The sequence below is a fragment of the Larimichthys crocea genome, chromosome VIII, assembly GCF_000972845.2.
Source record: "Larimichthys crocea isolate SSNF chromosome VIII, L_crocea_2.0, whole genome shotgun sequence".
In the NCBI taxonomy this organism is placed as follows: Eukaryota; Metazoa; Chordata; class Actinopteri; family Sciaenidae; genus Larimichthys; species Larimichthys crocea.
In genome coordinates this window covers 24317041-24335976 of record NC_040018.1, presented here as the reverse complement: position 1 = coordinate 24335976, position 18936 = coordinate 24317041, and the positions used below count along the sequence as shown (strand labels likewise).

Sequence of the window (18936 nt, the reverse complement as noted above, 5' to 3'; positions counted from 1 at the left end):
CCAAATGAAGGGCGCTCACCGGGCAGCTATTGCCTTTAATTATTAGAATAAAACACAATGCAGTATCAATGACAAGCGACCGCCCATGCTGCTGAACCACACTAATATTATGTAAATAGAGTAAGATCAAACCAGCTGAAATAATTTTCATTTTATGTGACGAAAGGAAAGCATGGCCCTTTGCCATGGCGCTGTCGCTACACCGTGTTATCTCAGTCACTGTTATTGTAATTGTATTTCAATTTATTTATTAATTTTTTTCACAATGAGAGACCACCAATTTCAAAGCAGCAACATGGTGCAAGTGACCTGCAACAAATAGGAAATGTACAAGCAGTAAAGCCAAGTTCACAAGCGTTAATTACATTTATTGATTCATTCATTGTATATTTCATTAAGGTCCACTGTTTTATTATACTGGCTCTTAAAGCTACAGTCCAATTGCTTCCATAACTTTTTGAGAAAAAAATAAATAAAAGAAAAAAATGAAACAGGGTGAATAGTGTGTTCGCTGTGACACAAGAAGTTACTGCTGAGAAAAGAGGTAATTTATACTTACTGGCCAAAAAGGTAATACAAGAAACTTATACAAGTACTGATGCCAGACTCTAATCACCATTAAAAAAAAAACACATATTTCTATCAAGGCAGTGTGATTGACCAATTTGAATTAAATGCCACATTCCCTGCTTCTAAGTACTTTTACACATAATTAATTAGGTGTAAAACATGTTTTACTCAATAAAAAAAGAGTTGTGTAACCATTAAAGAATTGATTATTCAGCTACTTTCATGAGGGCAGGACTTTGTAAATCTCAGACAGCCTCTGCAGTGGGTCCACTTGTCAGTGCGATCCAGTGTTCAGACACAATTGTAATCAAACCTGGAAACAAAAGTCAGCATGCATAATGAGGCAAGAGTTAAAACTGAAGAGTAAAAAGTACTTCCTCTTGCAAAACAGTTGCTTTGTTTTTCAGGTTGGTTGCACAGATATGTCACACTCCTTGCAATATCTCAATATCAGTGACAACGATAATACTATCAGTGAAATCTCAATAATCTCAAGTCTTTTGTAACTCCTGTGAAAAGCCCCCAACATCACATTGAAGCTCTACAATAAACGTCTGCTGTGTGCAGCCTCTGGATGAGACACAGATAATCGGCTCTCCCTCTTTGTCTGTGCCCTTTAGCCAAAGGACCAGAGCTACTGCAGTGTGTTTCACAACCCAGCCAATCATAAGCCCGAGAACAGCAGCAGGCTGAATGGGGCGGCTAAATGCTAAATCTGACACTGTGGCTTCCAGGGTGATATTATTGGAGATTATTTGAAGCGGAGTTAGCGGCAGTCACCGATACTGCCGTCTTCGAGGAAGCTTATTCTGTCTGGTCCACAAAAGAAGGAAATATTCTCCTTCTTTAGCAACTGAAGCGATCTGCCTGAGCAATGTGCATCACGAATCCCTTTATTCTGTGAGCGCTTCTTTAATCTCAGCTCTCTGGGAAGCTGGGCCCGATGCAAAGTCAAACATTTACGCCTCTCACGGCGAAATGGATTTTTCTTTGCATATGGATAAAATATGAACAGATCAAACCTGTAATGTTCTGATGTGACTGCCAGTGGATTAGGATAAATTAAACATAAAATTTCCAAAGGCTGCGAGACTGGTAAATTACTCAGTTTTAACCTTAATTTTATTAGGGTCCAATACAGGACATCTACACTGGCGCTTCAAAACATCAAAGAATGTAAGAGGAAAGAGGAAGACGAAATGGGAGTGTTAAAATGTTAAATCCAGTAGAAAAGACTGGGGGCTGCAGTGGCCTAGACATTAGAGAAGTCACCAGGTTAAAGCCAAAAGAGGACTGAAAGTCTATATTCAAATAGAAGTACTGTTACATTACTGTTTATGGTGTTAATGCATTATCAATAGCAGGCAGTTAATCAAAAGGAGAGATCCATGCAAAAAAATATCCACTTTCAATAAAGCACATTTCTCTCTTGATAAATGACATGTTATGAATGGAACAGTCAGGCCAGGGCCCGATCTGTCTCTGTTTCTACAAATTTTCAGTCCCTAAATTGCTTCCAACTCCTGTGCTGTTCTGGTCAGTGTCACCTCGCCAAACCTGTGCCTGCTGCAACATTTTTCATTGGCCTGCAGTGTGTTCTTGCCAGCTTCGCTCACGGGGCGCAGAAAAAAAAAGCACCAGACGTCAAACTATCACTGCGGATTGTGAGTCAGCCACAGAGCACTGCGCCACGGCACCCAATTATTACAAAGATTTTAAAAGTAGGGAAGTAGATTACATAGTGCAATACATACTTACTGTACGTAAGAGTAAAATTGGCTTGTCTGAAACATTTATTTTTTGTTTGCTAAAAAAAATTGTCCAATTTGAGTAAGTTTAAATGTGTGCGTTAATTTGAAGTACTGTCAGAAGTAACATTTACATGATTGCATAAAGTTACAGCTCACCATAATAACCCCTTTCACTTGACAGAAATTATTTTATTTGCAGAAAATGGTGTTTGGAGTAATTGCGCAGAGCTTTAGACGTGCACAACACATCGAAGAAGAGACTAGAGATGGAAGACTCATTCCTGTTACAATTTAATGGCAAATGGGATTTAATCTGCTGAAAAGTGGCGCCTCAATCATCCTGAGCAGCAACGGCTGGCATTATGCTTAAGAATCACCCATTATTCTAACCTAGCTCAGACTCTGCTTTAATCGCATTTAAAAATAGTATTCTGATGTATGTTCGACTGCCCTGTACTCTCTCAATCTTTGATATGACTACTGTTGAATATTTTAAGTCACTACGGATACAATTATCTAAATTCTGCGAGAATAAGATTATAAAAAAAACAACAACAAAAAAAACAGGCATAGGATAATGAACAAAAAATTAACACCGGCATTTAACTTTCCTACCTGAAATGAAATACCACGACAGTGCTCCACTCCACTTCACACTTGACTGAAGCTACGTAATTACTAAACAGGCACTAGTAAAAACAGAAAAGACTGCCAGCTTCACATTGGTATGAAAGTAGAGTCTTAAGAGTAGAGTCATTTTGGGAAATAAAATTGCAAGTAAAGAGGTAAATGTAAACTTTGTATGTGTGTATTCCATCTACTGTAGATAATGTGTAGATATTAATTGATTTTAGGCCACCTGGACCACATCCAGCTGAAACACAAGATCATCATAAAATGTTTGTTCGTACTCCCAGACGAGAAGAGCACCATCAGCATCCGCTTAGAGTTTGTGTCCACCTGATGAATGGAAGTTTAATATTCACTCTCCTTTTAACTTTGGTCTCCAAAAACTCCTGAGAGCAGCTCAGTGCTTCATACTGTTTTATCAGCGTGTGCAGAGGATTTTTTTTGGAATAGCTGCTTGTGTGGCTGGAAATGAGGTGAAGGATTCACCTGCTATGGGACAACAAAGCAGCCTGTGTATTACTCTTTTCAAGAGCTATTTGGCACCCTGTTGGGTGTTTTCAGGCTTTTGGTTTCTAAGAGTGATAGTCAGCTTGTATTGTATTTAAATTTTTTTCATTTCTTTTTTGCTCAGCACAATTATGCAACCCCCATTCCAAAAAAGTTGGGATGCTGGAGGACACAAGTCAACCTGAAATGTGGACTCGTCAGAACACAGAACACTTTTCCAATTTGCATGTCTTAACTTGCATTACTTGAGTCTAGGTGCTAAAATCTTTTATACAATCATGTCAATTTTTAATGCAGTGCCACCTTAAAGGTCACAGGCATTTAATGGTGACTGCTCCAGATTTTCTGAATTTTTTAATGACATTACGGATTGTAGATGGTGAAATCCATAAATTCATTGCAATTGTGTGTTAAAGAATGTTGCTCTCAAACTGCTGGATGATTTGCAAAATTTTTATTATGTTTAACACAGTGTGCAAACTGTTTGAGGTTGTATTATGACAGGAATCAACTTCATCTCTTTGTCACAACTACCCCTTAAATACAATGAAAATTCACAGCACGAGTGAGTTCACTACACTCTCTATCCTGAGCACTCGTTTATTTTCCATGACCGTTTATCCTTCTCAGGTTCACTTGAGCTAGAGCTTGAGCTTGAGCTTGAACTAATCCCTGCTAACATTGGGTGAGAGGTGGGGTACAGCCTCAAAAGGTCACCACTTCATCACAGGACTGACACGTAGAGACAAACAAACATTATAGACTTTAGAGTCACCAATTAACCTGCATGACTGTAGGAGGAAGCTGGAGTACCTTCAGAGAGCCCACGTACAGGAAAAATGTGCAAACTTCACACAGAAAGGTTACAGCCCAGCCACAAACCCACCAACCACAGAAAGGCCACAGCTGCCTGGGGATTTGAAACCCACAACCTTTTTTACTGTGTGGCGACAGTGCTAACCACTGCACATATCCTGAACATATTTAATGAATATACACATAAAGCACTTCTAAAAACATGGAATATCTAAGAGTCCATACTAAAATCTTTAAAGACTTTGAAGAAACTGCTGTACATTCCTGCACTTTGTCTATTTTCCTTACCTGAAACCTTCCCTGACCTGCCTCGGGTGTCCCCTCTCCTCTACATGATTGCAGTGCAGGTGGTGTTGTCGATAAGCCAAAGTCAGGTCTGCCTCCTCAGACAAAAAAGAGCCATAGTGGTTTGATAAAAAGGCAGTGAGAAAGCCTGCAGGGACGCTGACTGGCCAAGTGGCTGCAACCTTACAGAAAAGCAATGATGGGACAAAGCAGTGATTTATTATTATTTGCAGCGTACCACTTTATCCATGACATAAGCAGAAGATACAGTGTGAGAATGATGGAGCCTGTCCAGCAGCAACCAGGAGTGTGGTGAAGCAATGATACACACCAAGTGTGGTGTGGTAAAAGCAACTGTTAAGCAAATTTAGCAGGATCTGGGGGAAATGCTTATGCTGTAAAAGCTCTTGCTGACAAGAAGAGTATTAAATTTGACATTGGTTGAGTCAACCCTCGGTTTCTTCTGCATTTATTTCCCGATTGATTTATACGTTGTGTTATTCTTTCTCAAAACTCTAATCTCTCAACCTCCTGCTGTTCAAGGAAACGGAGCATAATTTGACATTTCTGATAGGAGAAGAGCAACAGTGCAACAGCGATGTAGTAAACATGCAGTAAAAATGAGTCCAGTTCATGCCTACATCCGTTTATTCAGCTTATTGCCTATGAATAGATGGCAAACTGTCAATCAACTGCTTCAATACGAGCCAATCTGATGGCATGACAGCTAGATTATCTCTTTTCCACGTTATTATAATAACAGTGACAGTACTGGCCACACTGTTTGATTGACAAGTTATCTATGGAAAGTGCAGTGCAGAAACACAACAACAACAATGAGTGCTTTGCATTAAGAACACCAAGATCAAAGAATAGAGTGATATGAAGACAACAAAATACAACTCAGTATACGATCAAAGAGAACGAATTGACCCTTCACAAAGCACCGCACTCCTACGCCTATGTCAAGCTTTCTTTTTGAGTACAGCACATATACAGTTTTCATGGAAACAATGGGGTTTTCAAAGCAAACAAAAGCAGCCTTCAAGCCAAAAAACATGCATATATTGTCAACTAAAATAATGACTGTCATTAGCTAGCGTGACCTATTGCTAAAAGCTTTATGCTGTGCTTGATCTCTAGCCGACTCTTTCATGTTTACAGCTGATTTGTTTCAAACTAAGAAGCCTGTAAAAGGGTCTTAAATATGCACATTGTGGCTACATACATGATATATAACTAAAGCTACAAGGCGCAGGCAAAAGGTCAGTATCCTCACCAGATGATCCATTAGGCATGGAAATTGTCTGTGTATTGCAGGTAAATGCGAGTAATTTCTTCTTTGCCTAAGTGTGAATTCCTCCAAACCAAATAAAGAGCAGCACAGAGCTGCGATTGTGTATAAACAAAACTGTAATTATGGAAAAGTAATGATCAGCGGTACTGCCTGTACATCATCAAGACTGATCATGATTTTAGACCCAAATGTCATAACTCAACCTTTGTACAAGACCATGCCATGCAGAAAAACTTCACGAGATACCACTAGTCATGTTAACATCCTTATGTATCAAAATTTTAGATAATTTGGCAAAAAAAAAGAAAAGAAAAAAAAAGCAGTAGGTAGCAATTCTCCAGTTGGAAAACCAGATGAAGCGGGCACAGCAAGTTGATTTAATTAAAAGTTAAAAGCATTAAGTCGTTTTTGTTTAGGAAAAAAGTTTAAAAGTGAGAATAAAAACGTATTTGCCAAATTAATGTTTATGTTTATGGAAACCGGATTATTGTCTGTGCTACCTCAAAGTGAGTGCTGGACACCACTATAGAAACCATCTGGCTCTGCTACTGACAGTGGATTCAAGTCCTGAACGGGTACTAAAGAAATACCTGAATTGGTTGCCTTTCGGAAATAAAACTAGCTTACTAATAAGGGATGGATTCACAAATATAATATTTCTCATGAATATGCATTAACATCTGGCTGTGCTGTATAGTTGTATAAGTGACTAACAATGTGACCAAAAAAAAAGAGCACCTAGAGCAGCTACAGTAATCTTTCTGCTGAATTACCACAAAGCCAGGCATCACGGGAAATACAACTTACCACCAAAGATCAGTAGCATGGTGGTAAAATGTGCCAAATAAGGCGATTTATTAAACGTACAGGATTTAAGAGCCTAAAATAATTCCTGACAACAGTATAAGGAGAGGAAGCAGAGTATTCAAGCTGAGATCAAAGCACGCGAGCAACAATGCGGCATATAGCTTATCGTTGCTTGTGATCCACGGCTCCTCAGCCAAAGCACCTGTGTGTACATTTCCCAGAAAAACAGCCTCTGGTGGTGATCATTAGCTCTCCTCTGGAGTAGCGGGGTGGATCGTTAGCCAGCTTCGAGAAAACATCATGCTGTTAGCTCTCTGTATCTGGGGTCACACTGCTGTTTGCTTTTATTCTTTTCCAAGCTGAATCTGCTCCTCCTCCAGACATTTATCAACTTCCAGCTGTCAGTGTGCTGTGTATTTTATTCTTTTGTTGTCTCATAACTTGTTTAGATGGTGGAGCTGTAAAATCACAACCATGTTACTGTGTCGTACAGGCTAGGCACACGTTTGAGGCAGGCTAGGCAGGGTTGCAGCCTTTCTTTTTTTTATTTTTTTTTATTCAAGTGCAGTTTTATTTTTTTTACTTTCTCTCTCTGTACAGCTGCATGTTGGCCCTGCCCCTAATCAGCTCTGCCCAGAGGAATAGTGTCTAATGTATAGAGGTTTAGGCTCTTATTAACAATTAATATAATTACACTATAAAGGTTGAAAGCCTGGGCTACCCTGCACAGGTGAGCGTTGATCCCTTGTGGTTCGACTCAGCATTAAATGAAAACCTTTATGGTAAATTTCCCCTTTGCACAGGCATGTTGCGAGATACCCATGAGGTTAACTCCTCTGTGCTCTAGTTTTCATAGTCCACATGAGGTTCATGAGATTATCCAACATGTTACTGAATGTGCATATATTTCACATTTTCTTTAGTTGCATTGTTACAGTGCAATATTATATTTCTAATGACTGAATTTAGCTTTAACTTAGACTTTTTAGTATTTTTAGATTCTGCAATTAAAATTGACTCCTTTTAGGCCAACAAATATTATTAGGAGATTCAGTATTTCAATGTTTACTCCAACTATTAGTGAGGAGAGGCCTTTGAAATACTATTTAGACCTTTATGTTGGCAAATAAAATGGTAATGCTTGATTTTTTGGGGGGTCAGTGATTCCATAATAACTTCCCAAAATGTTCCCTGGAAAGAAATATGTACTCTGGCCTTAATAATATGCAAAGTAGAGACAAAGTGCAGACACTTGTTGTAGTTTAGTTAGTTTTTTTTTTTGTGTGTGTTGATTTATCAGTGGTTGTTGCTTTCTGTTTGTGCAGAAAATAAATAGCTAACCAAATAAATGAAAATATTTTTACAGACTTACAGAATTCAACACATAACCTCTAAAATCCTGCCTATGGCCATGAGTCACTGTGGGAATGATAAAATGTGATCTGCCTAAGATAACTAGTAGTCAGTACATGGTCTGTGTGGTCTGTTCTGAAAAAAATATTTTGGTACATTTATTCACAACAAGAGTACCTCTGCAATAGTAACATGTATCATACACCTCAATCTTTGTTGGAGTCGTTTAAAGTTCTTCCGTTCGAAAGTGCCATGAGGTGTATTTTTTCTTTCATCTTTCATCAGAGAAGAAAAATGTTTTTTGTTCTATCGTCAAAACAAAAAATTGCCCCAATTGAAGAAACAAGGGCAGAATTAATTTGTTTACTTTTAGATTTGATTCTTTGGGTTGTTTTCGGAGAGTAGATGAGCATTTCTGTGTCCAGTCCTTGTATCATACGAGTTAGCCCAATGGGTATGCTGTCATATAGTGAATATGAAACTGACTACAGTATCAGATCCAGTGAGCACCTGATAATAAGCGAGATCCACCTGAGGAAATCTATTCTCATTACTTTCTATGGTATGGTGGATGTACTGCATACATTATTCATGCATCCTGCAATATCGTATTGACCTCTGTCAAGGACGTTCGGAGAGGCATTCATCTTGACAAAATTGGCCAATCACAGCCTCCAAATTGGACATATGCAAAATGCAGAGGTGGCGTACATTGTTGAATAATGTGACTCTCGTCAGCTTGCTGCTGTGAGATTGAAATGTATGCACACAGGAGCCTAATGATACCTGCCGGTCGCTAATACAGCCTGAGAGTGATAGCCTGAACACTGTTTTGACCTTTGACCTTCTCACATTTGAATGTCACGGTGCAGGCCTTCGTTGTTTTCCTTTCTCGTCCGTTAATTTAAATGAATCAAACTACTATTAAAAGTCACACATCTGCGGTGACTATCTTATATGCCAAGGTGTTCTCAATCAGCAGTCACTTCATTATATTGCTGATTTTTATTATTGACACTGTTCGTCATATTGTTATCACCGTGGTATTGATATTGTGAAGGATGTGACTGATTAGGAGAGCGTTGACAGTAATGGTGCTTTTTATTCATGCTGCTTCCTCTCTTGTTGTTGCTAATGGAGACGTGTGTGCACAGCTTGGGAGGAGCGGCCATCTGAAGTTCACATTACCTCCAAAAGACTAGAGTTGTGAACATAATCCTCTTAATATTATCATGTTGAATATGTCCAGGTGGCTAAGGGAGTATATCAGCATGGTTATAGTGCTGACCTGAAGTTATTAATGCTTGCTTAGTCTCATAATCACACTGGACTGACATCATGTTTTCACTTCACCTCACCAAACCAGACCAATATGGAGTGTCAAAAAATGAAAAACAGTGGAACACATCCAGAATGTGATGGTGGTGGGTGGAGGAATGGGATAAAATTATTGGACGTTTAGTTATGATAATTTTCCACCTGTTGAACGCCACTCTCTTCTGAACAGTTTGCATAGATTTGCTTTTGGATTTAATGCGCTTTGACACTTACTATTAATATTTGCTATTAATAGTAGAAAGCACTAGCTTAAATGTTTTATTATTATTAACAGAATATAGGTCAGCCTATAGCGATGACAGTTGTGTTGTAGCATTAATGATAATTGGATAAGGCAGTCCATATGATTCAGTCTTCAGTGTGGGTGCACACACACACACACACAGACACGCAAGCAGTCATGCCAAACAATCTGCTTTGGCATGTGGCTGCTCTGCAGGTATTTACCCCAGGAAACAGGGGCACAGGAGATACTGGCATCCAAAGCCCTCATTTTCAACCCTACAAAACTTGACTTGCTTGCTTGCTAAATATTATCATAGTTGCTGTTGCTGGAGTGCATAGTTGTAGACACTGCTACAACAATATTTATGTTGCTGAGGGAGTGATTGTTGTTGGTGTTGTTATATTTGACACAAATATAACAACATATAACAACAACTGCTTCCATTTTTTGTGTTTTGGCAAGAAAACTATGTTGTATCTTTAGGTGGTTGGTAGGTGTGTAAAGGAATACAGATACAGTAATACACATTTGGATATGAACATATAATGTGTTCTGAGTCTAAAATATCCAATCCAGTTTTAGGATCTGCTAGTAACCATGGAAAAATGACTTTCCATGATAAACAAAATATAAACTAATATGCTCAAACGATAGAGTTTATCCTTATTTTTATCCTTGTTTTTATCAGACTTGTTGTTCCATGCAGAATAAACCTCATAATTTAATATTGATGTCTGACATTTTAGTAACTTGACACTCGATTGGGGACCATCTCAAAAATGCAAAAATTTCTGCCAATGTCTTTCTAATTTTTGCTCAAAGACAGTTTAGACCAATTCTCTTTTCAACACGATCTAATGACCTAAAGACAAGTCATGGCTCCACACATTTTTATGACAAACATACAGATATTAGCACTGTCTTACACCCTGCTGGTTTGACTGTTGTTGTTGTTGTTGTTGATTTTATTTTTCAATTATGTTTCAAGGCGTCTGGATGGCGTTGTGTTTGACTGTGGCTGTGACATCCGCTGGATCCAGCTGTGGCAGCAGAGGGGAGAGGCCGGACTCCACACCCAGCAGCTGTACTGCAAGGACGGAGCCTCCAAGATACGCCTGCAAAACATGTACATCGACAACTGTGGTAAGAGAACGGGAGAAGGAGGAGGAGAGCGCAGGAGACGGGAGGGTGTGATCTGCATTTAAAAAAGGGGAAAATAAAAAGGAAACAGCAGTGAGGAGAGGGAGCAAGGGAGGGAAGGCTGTAGAAATGAGAGGAAAAAAAGTGGATGGTAAAAAGAAGAATGGCTGACGGGAGTAGACAGGAAAAGAAGGAGAAGGAAGGAAAGGGTTAAAGGTGAAATGAAGGAAAGAGAAGAGGAGCAGGAAGACAAGTGGAGGCGGGAAGGGGAGGAGGTGTGACAGAGTTCAGAGGGTGAATCTGATGTGAGGAGCTGTGTGTTGATTCTGACAGAGGCTGTAGACTCTCCAGTATTATCTCCTGGTGGTGACTCATCCCTGACATCTAATGTGTGTGAGTGGGTGTGTATCCCATTTCCTCCTTTGTATAATTTTGTTACATTAATGAAAAGTGATTAATTGATTTGGTGTGAAAATATGTAGACACAGGCAGTGACAGGCGTGTATTAACATGAGCATACACTGTGCGTGTGTGTGTGTGTGTCTGTCCTTTCAGACTTACCAGAGATCAGTGTGAGCCACAGCAGTGTGTTGGTGTTGGAGGGTGACAATGTGACGGTGAGCTGCAATGGATCTGGATCACCACTGCCTGAAGTGGACTGGACTGTCAGTGGCCTGCACTCCATCAACACACACCTGGTAAGACGTGCATGTAGAAACAGATGTGATGTGATGAATGAACTGTTATTATTACGCTTTTAGAACTTTACAGCTTCAATGACACTGAAGAAATGACAAAATGGCAATTAATGAAAATGATGCCAAAGCACCCAAACCATTTATATGACATATATTTTTCTATTTTTGGACCATTAGTGGGCTCCATTAGCTCCCATGAGTCATCTGATGTCACTAAGTACTAACACTGCTAATACTGCTGCAGGAAAGACGTTTCCCATGGTTCACATTGCTACTTTTGAGTTGCATGTCACTTTGCTGTCTTTTGTCCATGCCATGTCTTCTTTCAAATGAAGCTGCTTGGCTAGTTGAAGGTTTTGATCTTAGCTCATAACCCTGTTTTTCAAATGTGGCTAACATTTTATCAGTTGTCAGCAGTGGTAGAAGAAGCATTTGGAAGTGCATTAGATCATTTACTCAAATGGTCCCCAAGCTAGGGGTCAGGGCCTTCCTTTAATTATTGGATGTATTTAGTAGATACATATTGTATAATTTCTACAGTTATTTAAATCAAGCCATCTGCAGATATGATATCTGGAGCCACTGTTTTAATGTTTAATATTCTATGGTACTGTATAAGCTTAATATATGTTTCCATTTGCTATGTAAAATCTTACTCTAAAAAGTAACTATTGACTATCTGTCTAAATGTCTACCTTTGTATTTGTTTATTCTCCTGCAAGTCTGTGAGAACTGATTTATTTCTCTTGGATGAAGCTATCCTCGGAAACAGAACACTCTTATTATGATATAATATATTAGTAGAGAATCAAAAACAGGATCAAAACTTGTGATTGGCTTAGTGGTGATCATGTGATCATGATGATCATGCACTACTGTACATGAGGTACAGTAGGAATGTTATGAAACCATCCATGATTCACTTACGGACATTCATTTTACTGTATGGTTCTGCATTGGTTCTAGTGTTATTGTGTTTGTATTTTTTTCCACAGTCACGTTATGTATGTGGTCAGTTATTGACCAGTGTTCCTCTAGTTTACAAACATACCTCAACTAAAACTTATTTTTTTTCAATCCAAGTACTTTATGTAGACTTTGTACATTTCATTTATTTTAATGTGACAAATTCCTCAAGTTCACACTTCCATGTCAGAAACTTTTCGTTAATCTTATGTCTTCGAGTGGTTCTTTTTTTTAAGAGTTATATTTCATTGTGTTATTCCTTATGCAGTACAGATAATGTAGTAATGGTAATAGTTTCTCAATAACCTGCAAGCTTTCATCTAACAACATAATGACATCAACTTATACTGTATCTAAAAATAAGTTCATTTATGAGATTCAACCCTAAAAGCTCACAATCAGCAACTCAGCGTGAAATAGCATGGGCCTCGGCATGCTTGCGCTTTAGGACTTGTTGCTATGACAACATCTCCAGACAAATTTTATTTTGCAAACTGGAAAATCCGGGCTTGTATCAAATCATCAACAAGCAAGTCAAGCCAACTCACTTATTCACATATAAAGAACAAGGTCTTAACCTGGTTTGTAGCTCTATGATAAGCTGTGCTGTATAGGTTACCATGATGACAAACCCTTGTTCAAAATAAGCTAATAAGCCTGTGTTGAACCCATAGTAAACCAGCTAACCCACTAATCTGGCTCCCTGAGACAGGCCCCAGGGATGCTATAGCAATAACAACAGCTGAGATAAACAGCAAGAGGAGGAGGACAGCAGTGTCCTGAAATTGCTGTGTGGCTGTATTTGTCATCTGTGTCCTTAGTGCTTGCAGTGACTTTACAAATAAAAGATACCTCAGCCTTAGGCTTGATGTTTTAGGGTAGACGGATACTGTAGCTCATCAGGATGAGTGAGGTGTTGGGGAATCTGGCCAACTGAGGACAAGAGGGGAAGCATAAACATTGTATTCGGCTACTTAAACTTGAAAAGCTGTGAACAAGTTAGTCCAATTACTGCCAGAATTTACAACATATCACTCTTTACAGTCTTGCTGTAATTCCAGCACAGCAGTAGTAAAGTCAGATGAGATAACCAGAGTGATTAATTCCCTTGGTACTGTGTAGTCTGTCACTTTGTTCTATTTTATTTAATTAATCAATAATGAACTTTAATTTTAGATAAGTAATTAAAGATTTAAAGCCCAGTAATATAATTATATATGCATATCCTTTACATACCTAAATATCTCTCTGTTCTCCATCTGTGTTTCTTGTTTGTTTTCCCTAGTCAAATGTATACTGGCCCAACATCCACTCCATCAATCTGACTCTCTTCAACATCAGCCGAGATGACAACAACTTCCAGTTGACCTGCATTGCAGAGAATGTGGTGGGGATGACCAACTCCTCCATCCAGCTCAACGTACAATGTGAGTTGAATTTCTACTATGTTTAAATAAGGAAGGAAACACTGTACACATGTACTGTAGAGGAGACAAGAAAGTGTGAGGTGTAGGCTACATCTAAGCTAATGGTGGACACAGTAATTAAGCACCGGTGACAAATATTTCAAACTGCGACTACAGGTTTTCTCCATACAGATTACCTGTTATTAAATGTGCATATTAATAAGAAAATAATATCTATAATAATATAATCTTGAAATAATTAGTCCTTGTCTTGCTTTAAGATTTAGAGTTCATATTAATGCTGCCCATGTGTTATGAGATGGTTCTGACTAATTTGTTTAATTATTATTTATTTATTTATTATTATTATTATTATTATTATTATTATTATTATTATTATTATTATTATTATTTATTTCATAACATCCAGGTTAATAGTGGGAAATCAGAAATCTCTTTGTTTTTTGTTTGAAATTAAGTTCACTAACTTGGCCCAAGGTGTGTGGGCCACATACCATAGAGTAATGCCATAATGGCATAAGAAAAACAAAAAAGGCATGCTTGAAGTAGGACACTGTGTAACTAAAAGGGCTTTTTATACATAAATATTTGCTTAGGTTTTATATGAACCTTGACTTATACCACCCCTTTTTTTTTACTACTAAAACTGTTTTGATTTAAACCCTGGGTTAATTGACTCGAGGAAGGCCTACTCAATTTCCAGGAATTCACATTGTACAGGTTGATACGGCCATGAGCATATTTTATTTCTAAGCAGTAATTACTGTGACATTTAGCACCAGGGTTGGGACAGAGCAGCGTTTATTGGCCCAGAGTTAAAAAGAGTTGTTGATCTTCTTAAGCTTTGAGTGAAAAGCTAACATCAGTATGCCAAGATCCTCACAATGCTAATACTGATGACGCCTGGAGAAGTAGGTAAAGTAGGTAACCGTTTAATTTTTGGCCCAATTTTTGGGGCCTCTCCAGCAAAGGATACATATGAGACTAATTCTGCATATTTAGCTCACTCTAAAATGGGCCAGTAATATTTGCACATTGTCACTTAACTTCTGCTCAGGTTCAGTTCAGGGAGTAATGATCATTATGAAATCATCATTAGCAGATGAAGTACATATTTTGCAATAAATACTGACTCACAGACTGGTGAGACAACTCCAAAAAAAAATGCATTTTGAGGGTAATATTCCTTAATCCTTATTCCATTTACTCATGGAAATTGGACAACTATGTCATGCCTTCACTATGCATGCAGAAGAGTGCAGAATGATGGAGAAGGGGCTTTAGAAGTGGGTATATCCAATGCTGAAATAAATAGGTATACTCCATACACCTGCATATACCTTCTTCGCACAACTGACTATAATGTTTAGCATCATTTTAGTTTAGTGTGTTGGCTAATTAGCACTAAACACAAAGTGGAGCTGAGGCTGATGGGAATGCCGTTAGATTAGCAATGATGTTGCCTCAAGATTAGGGATAACCAAAGTGATTATTGTTCAAGGGGAACATGAATGTCTATACTTAATTTCATAGCAATCTATCCCAGACAATCTACAGTATCCCTACTTGTCCAGACAGTTGACTAAATACAGTGTCAACCTCGTGGTGGCCAGATATTTCATTCTGGACCAAAGTGGTAAATTAAACTGACAATGCCTCCCCTGAGCTGTGCTGCTAGCGTGGCTAAAAATGCTAGTGTGTCACAGTGTTTGTTTCAGGATTAAGAGTGTTAACCCGGGGTTAAATGTAATGTGAACATCTGTACTAAGTAACAATCTCATCAACCATGTAATAACAGAAATATCAATTCCAGTCACCACAACATCACTATTGTCTCCATCAGTAGTTGTGTTTATTGGGTGTTAGATCATATCCGCTCATTCTTCATGAAGACTCTGAATAAGAAAATACTTAAAATGTGAAATTATGTTTCTCTGTTCTTCAAGGCGCTAATCAGTGAACCCTGCTGGTGTGGTGATTACTTGGAATGAAATCTTGTTGCTGACTACTGAGCTTGTGGCTTATCCACATCAGAAAATAAAATCTGAAAAAAAAGTGATGAAGTGACATTTGTATAGTTGACAGCTTCATTGTCAGTCTCCTGCCAGTCAATTATTTTGTGACACATACATCAATGTATAACAGCTACTGTAGATATTTGGTCCGGACCATAACAAGCTGGGTTTGTAGAACGTAGATCTACTGGCTGATAATGAGGAAATATTTGTATTTAGCAAAAATGTATTTTCTCTACAGTATACAGTATAACCTCGTCCTACAGTGTCAACATTTTTTTGATAAATCAACTGAAGTGCTTTGAGAAAGATTGTGTTCTCATACTGAAAAAGTTAGTCCTGAAGATATGGATGTGTTGACTTTTTTAACATTTAACCAAAATTGTGGTCTTTCATAACTTTAATGCTGCCCTAACTAATAATTGTATAACCTATGAATCAAGTAACAATGCAAAATTGGAAAGGGGTTGCCTCATAGTGATGAAGGTGGCTTCATTATGACCCAACAAAATAGTTCCCTTCAGCCAGTTTCACTGCTCTCATCAATGTTGTTTCCAAAGCCAGCAGACAGCTGATGTGTAAACAGGCGAGCCTATGTCACAATGAAACTTGTTTCTGCTGCCCCCAAGTGGCCTAAAAATTGATTAGTGCAAGTTTAAGTGGTTTTGTGACCTAAACTTAACAACACAAGGTACGCATGACCCAAATCCTAGTCTACAGTGTCAAAGTCTTGTTCTGTGCAAGCTCAAACAATGACCCCACCTTCTCCTTAAAGAGACATGTTAAGTGTGCTGCCTCTGTATTTATTAATCACTTGAAATGATCTTGAATCAGTAACAATTTACTCTTTGTTTTTATTGGACAAAATCTGGCCAAAGCAAAGAACAACACTGTAAATGTAATGTAAAATAAAAATATGTTATATCTGGTACAGTGCGAACGAGACTAAGAATACCAGCTTTGATGGACTTATGTTGGGGTCTGAAATATATCTTATATTAATGACACTGACAGTCTAAGAGAATAATTTACAACAGGAAAAAAAAAATCCTTTATCAAGCAGAACAGCCAAATTATGCAGGTACATTTAGAATGCAATGAGGTGTTGCACAGTTACAAACCAAGTGAAATTGATGTAGCCAATTAGCAAGAATATACCCTCCGGCCCACATGAAAGCTCAGCCTTGATCTGAGAGGAAAAAGAAAGGAGAAAAAAAAATACATAACCCTCAGCAATGATAAAGCAATGATTTGGTAACCATCAGAATGTTCCTCTAATCTCCACACCATAAATTACAGCATATATCTCACGCCTTACGTAAGTTTACCCTGTGAATTGGCCCCAGGCAGATTTGGGACATAATATTCAATGCCAATATTTATCAAAGGTGCCTGACATTTTTCTCTTTGTAGCAAGCTTGCTGTTGTAGTGCACAATCTATTGTGGCTGTTTGCAATGCATCACACTACAGGACAGGGGAGATTTGTCACCAATTCAAACATTCCCTACTGGAGCAGACTGCTAAGGACCACGCTAGAATGACAGATTGACTTTGCTACATCTAGTCTTCAGGGCTTCCTCCACACGGACACTCTATGGATGTACATCTCCAGGCATTTTTTTCTGTTGACACTCTCTGCTGGTGCTGCAAATTAACTTATTAATTTTTCACCACATGCTCTGATGGTAATTACATTTCCTCCCCTGTGCAGCCTATTGTCTCTGGAAATGTCATAAAATAGCTTAAACTGCTGCTCTGATTAGGGAGTAATCTGATTGACAGCGAAATTACCAGCCGTCAAATAACATTCTCTGCATTCAAAGATGAGTTCCCTATTTTAGCAAAACTGTAATTAACCACAATGCAAATTCTGCAGACCCATTGTCCTGCTGCTGTCTGGAATAATAGCTGCTCTACAGCATTGTGGACTCACATAACTTGGCAGGTTTTCCTTTGGTCCTGTGATGTAGCTCTCTATTCAAAAACAAAGCACTAACTAACGACTGGGTTAGTAGTTTGGTTCCCTTGTAGCTCTACAAGTAGAGTAACATATTAACTCTCATTGTGAGTGATTAATGAGGAAATTAGGTGATTGTATCCCTCCAGACATGCTACATAATATCACTATGCTGCTTCTTACAGGTTCAAATCTTAATCACAATGTGGTTCAACCCAGAGGGAATACGTGGCAATATCTGTCACTTCCAGCCATGACGTCCTATCTGTAGTCTGGCTGGAACATGGCATTTGAAATATGCCACCAGTGGTACCACAAGATAACATTGCACAACTAGCCTTGTATTCAATGTTCGCCCTGATCAAAGACATGTATTTATCAAAGCTTGTCATCTGTATGAGCACCACAAGGACACTATGTTGTTATAGACCAGTATGGAGCGCTGTACTGATTTGTATTGTATTGACTGAGACTGGGCTGACAGCTGCACTGAGGGGAAAATGGATTGCTCCCTAACTGTCCATCAACAAGAAAATTTCATTTTTTTCCCCTTCTTTTTCTCTCACTCCGTCTTTAGGCTTCACAGCTACATACCACCCTCACTTTATGCTCTTTTTTTCTCCCTCATCTCTATTTATTTTCTCTCATCGCTGTCTTTTCTTTTTATTCCATGTGCACAGAATCATAGCCACAGCAATACATACACATGCCTTAGCTTTTAGTATAACTGAATGACTTCATTGTCACTATTGTATAACAGGAGCAATATCAACAAAGCAATTTACGAAATTACAGCTTTGAAAACAGGAGCTATCCATCGGTACAAAATGGTCTGGTCATAATAACCATCCAGATGCTTTTATAATCAATTTATCTGACAATGATTTTAAATGGATCTATCACAGTTTATCACTCTCTATTAATGATAAACCAAAAGTACTTTGTATATAATTAGTTTGTATGACACAATGGGCCTCATGAATGAACATTACCTTAAATTATCTTTATTTTCTGGTAAGAAAAAAAAAGTGAATTTAACTCCAGATGAACTAGGTCCTTAGCCATCCTGATGTATTGAATGATGAATCCTACTCAATCATAAATTGCAGACATTATGTATTAGCATAGGGTAACACCCCTAAATACTATTC

At 38.3% G+C, this 18936-nt stretch overlaps 1 protein-coding gene across 2 annotated transcripts in view; it reads left to right on the top strand.

Moving 5' to 3' along the window:
• Window positions 1-18936, top strand: part of ntrk3b (neurotrophic tyrosine kinase, receptor, type 3b) — a 166138-nt gene that overhangs the window by 70931 nt on the left and 76271 nt on the right. For both annotated transcript variants that reach the window (XM_019258391.2, XM_019258392.2), the window contains exons 5-7: window positions 10569-10723; window positions 11276-11418; window positions 13670-13811. In XM_019258391.2, coding sequence (XP_019113936.1) covers window positions 10569-10723; window positions 11276-11418; window positions 13670-13811 — 440 coding nt within the window. The remainder of the gene's footprint in view (window positions 1-10568; window positions 10724-11275; window positions 11419-13669; window positions 13812-18936) is intronic.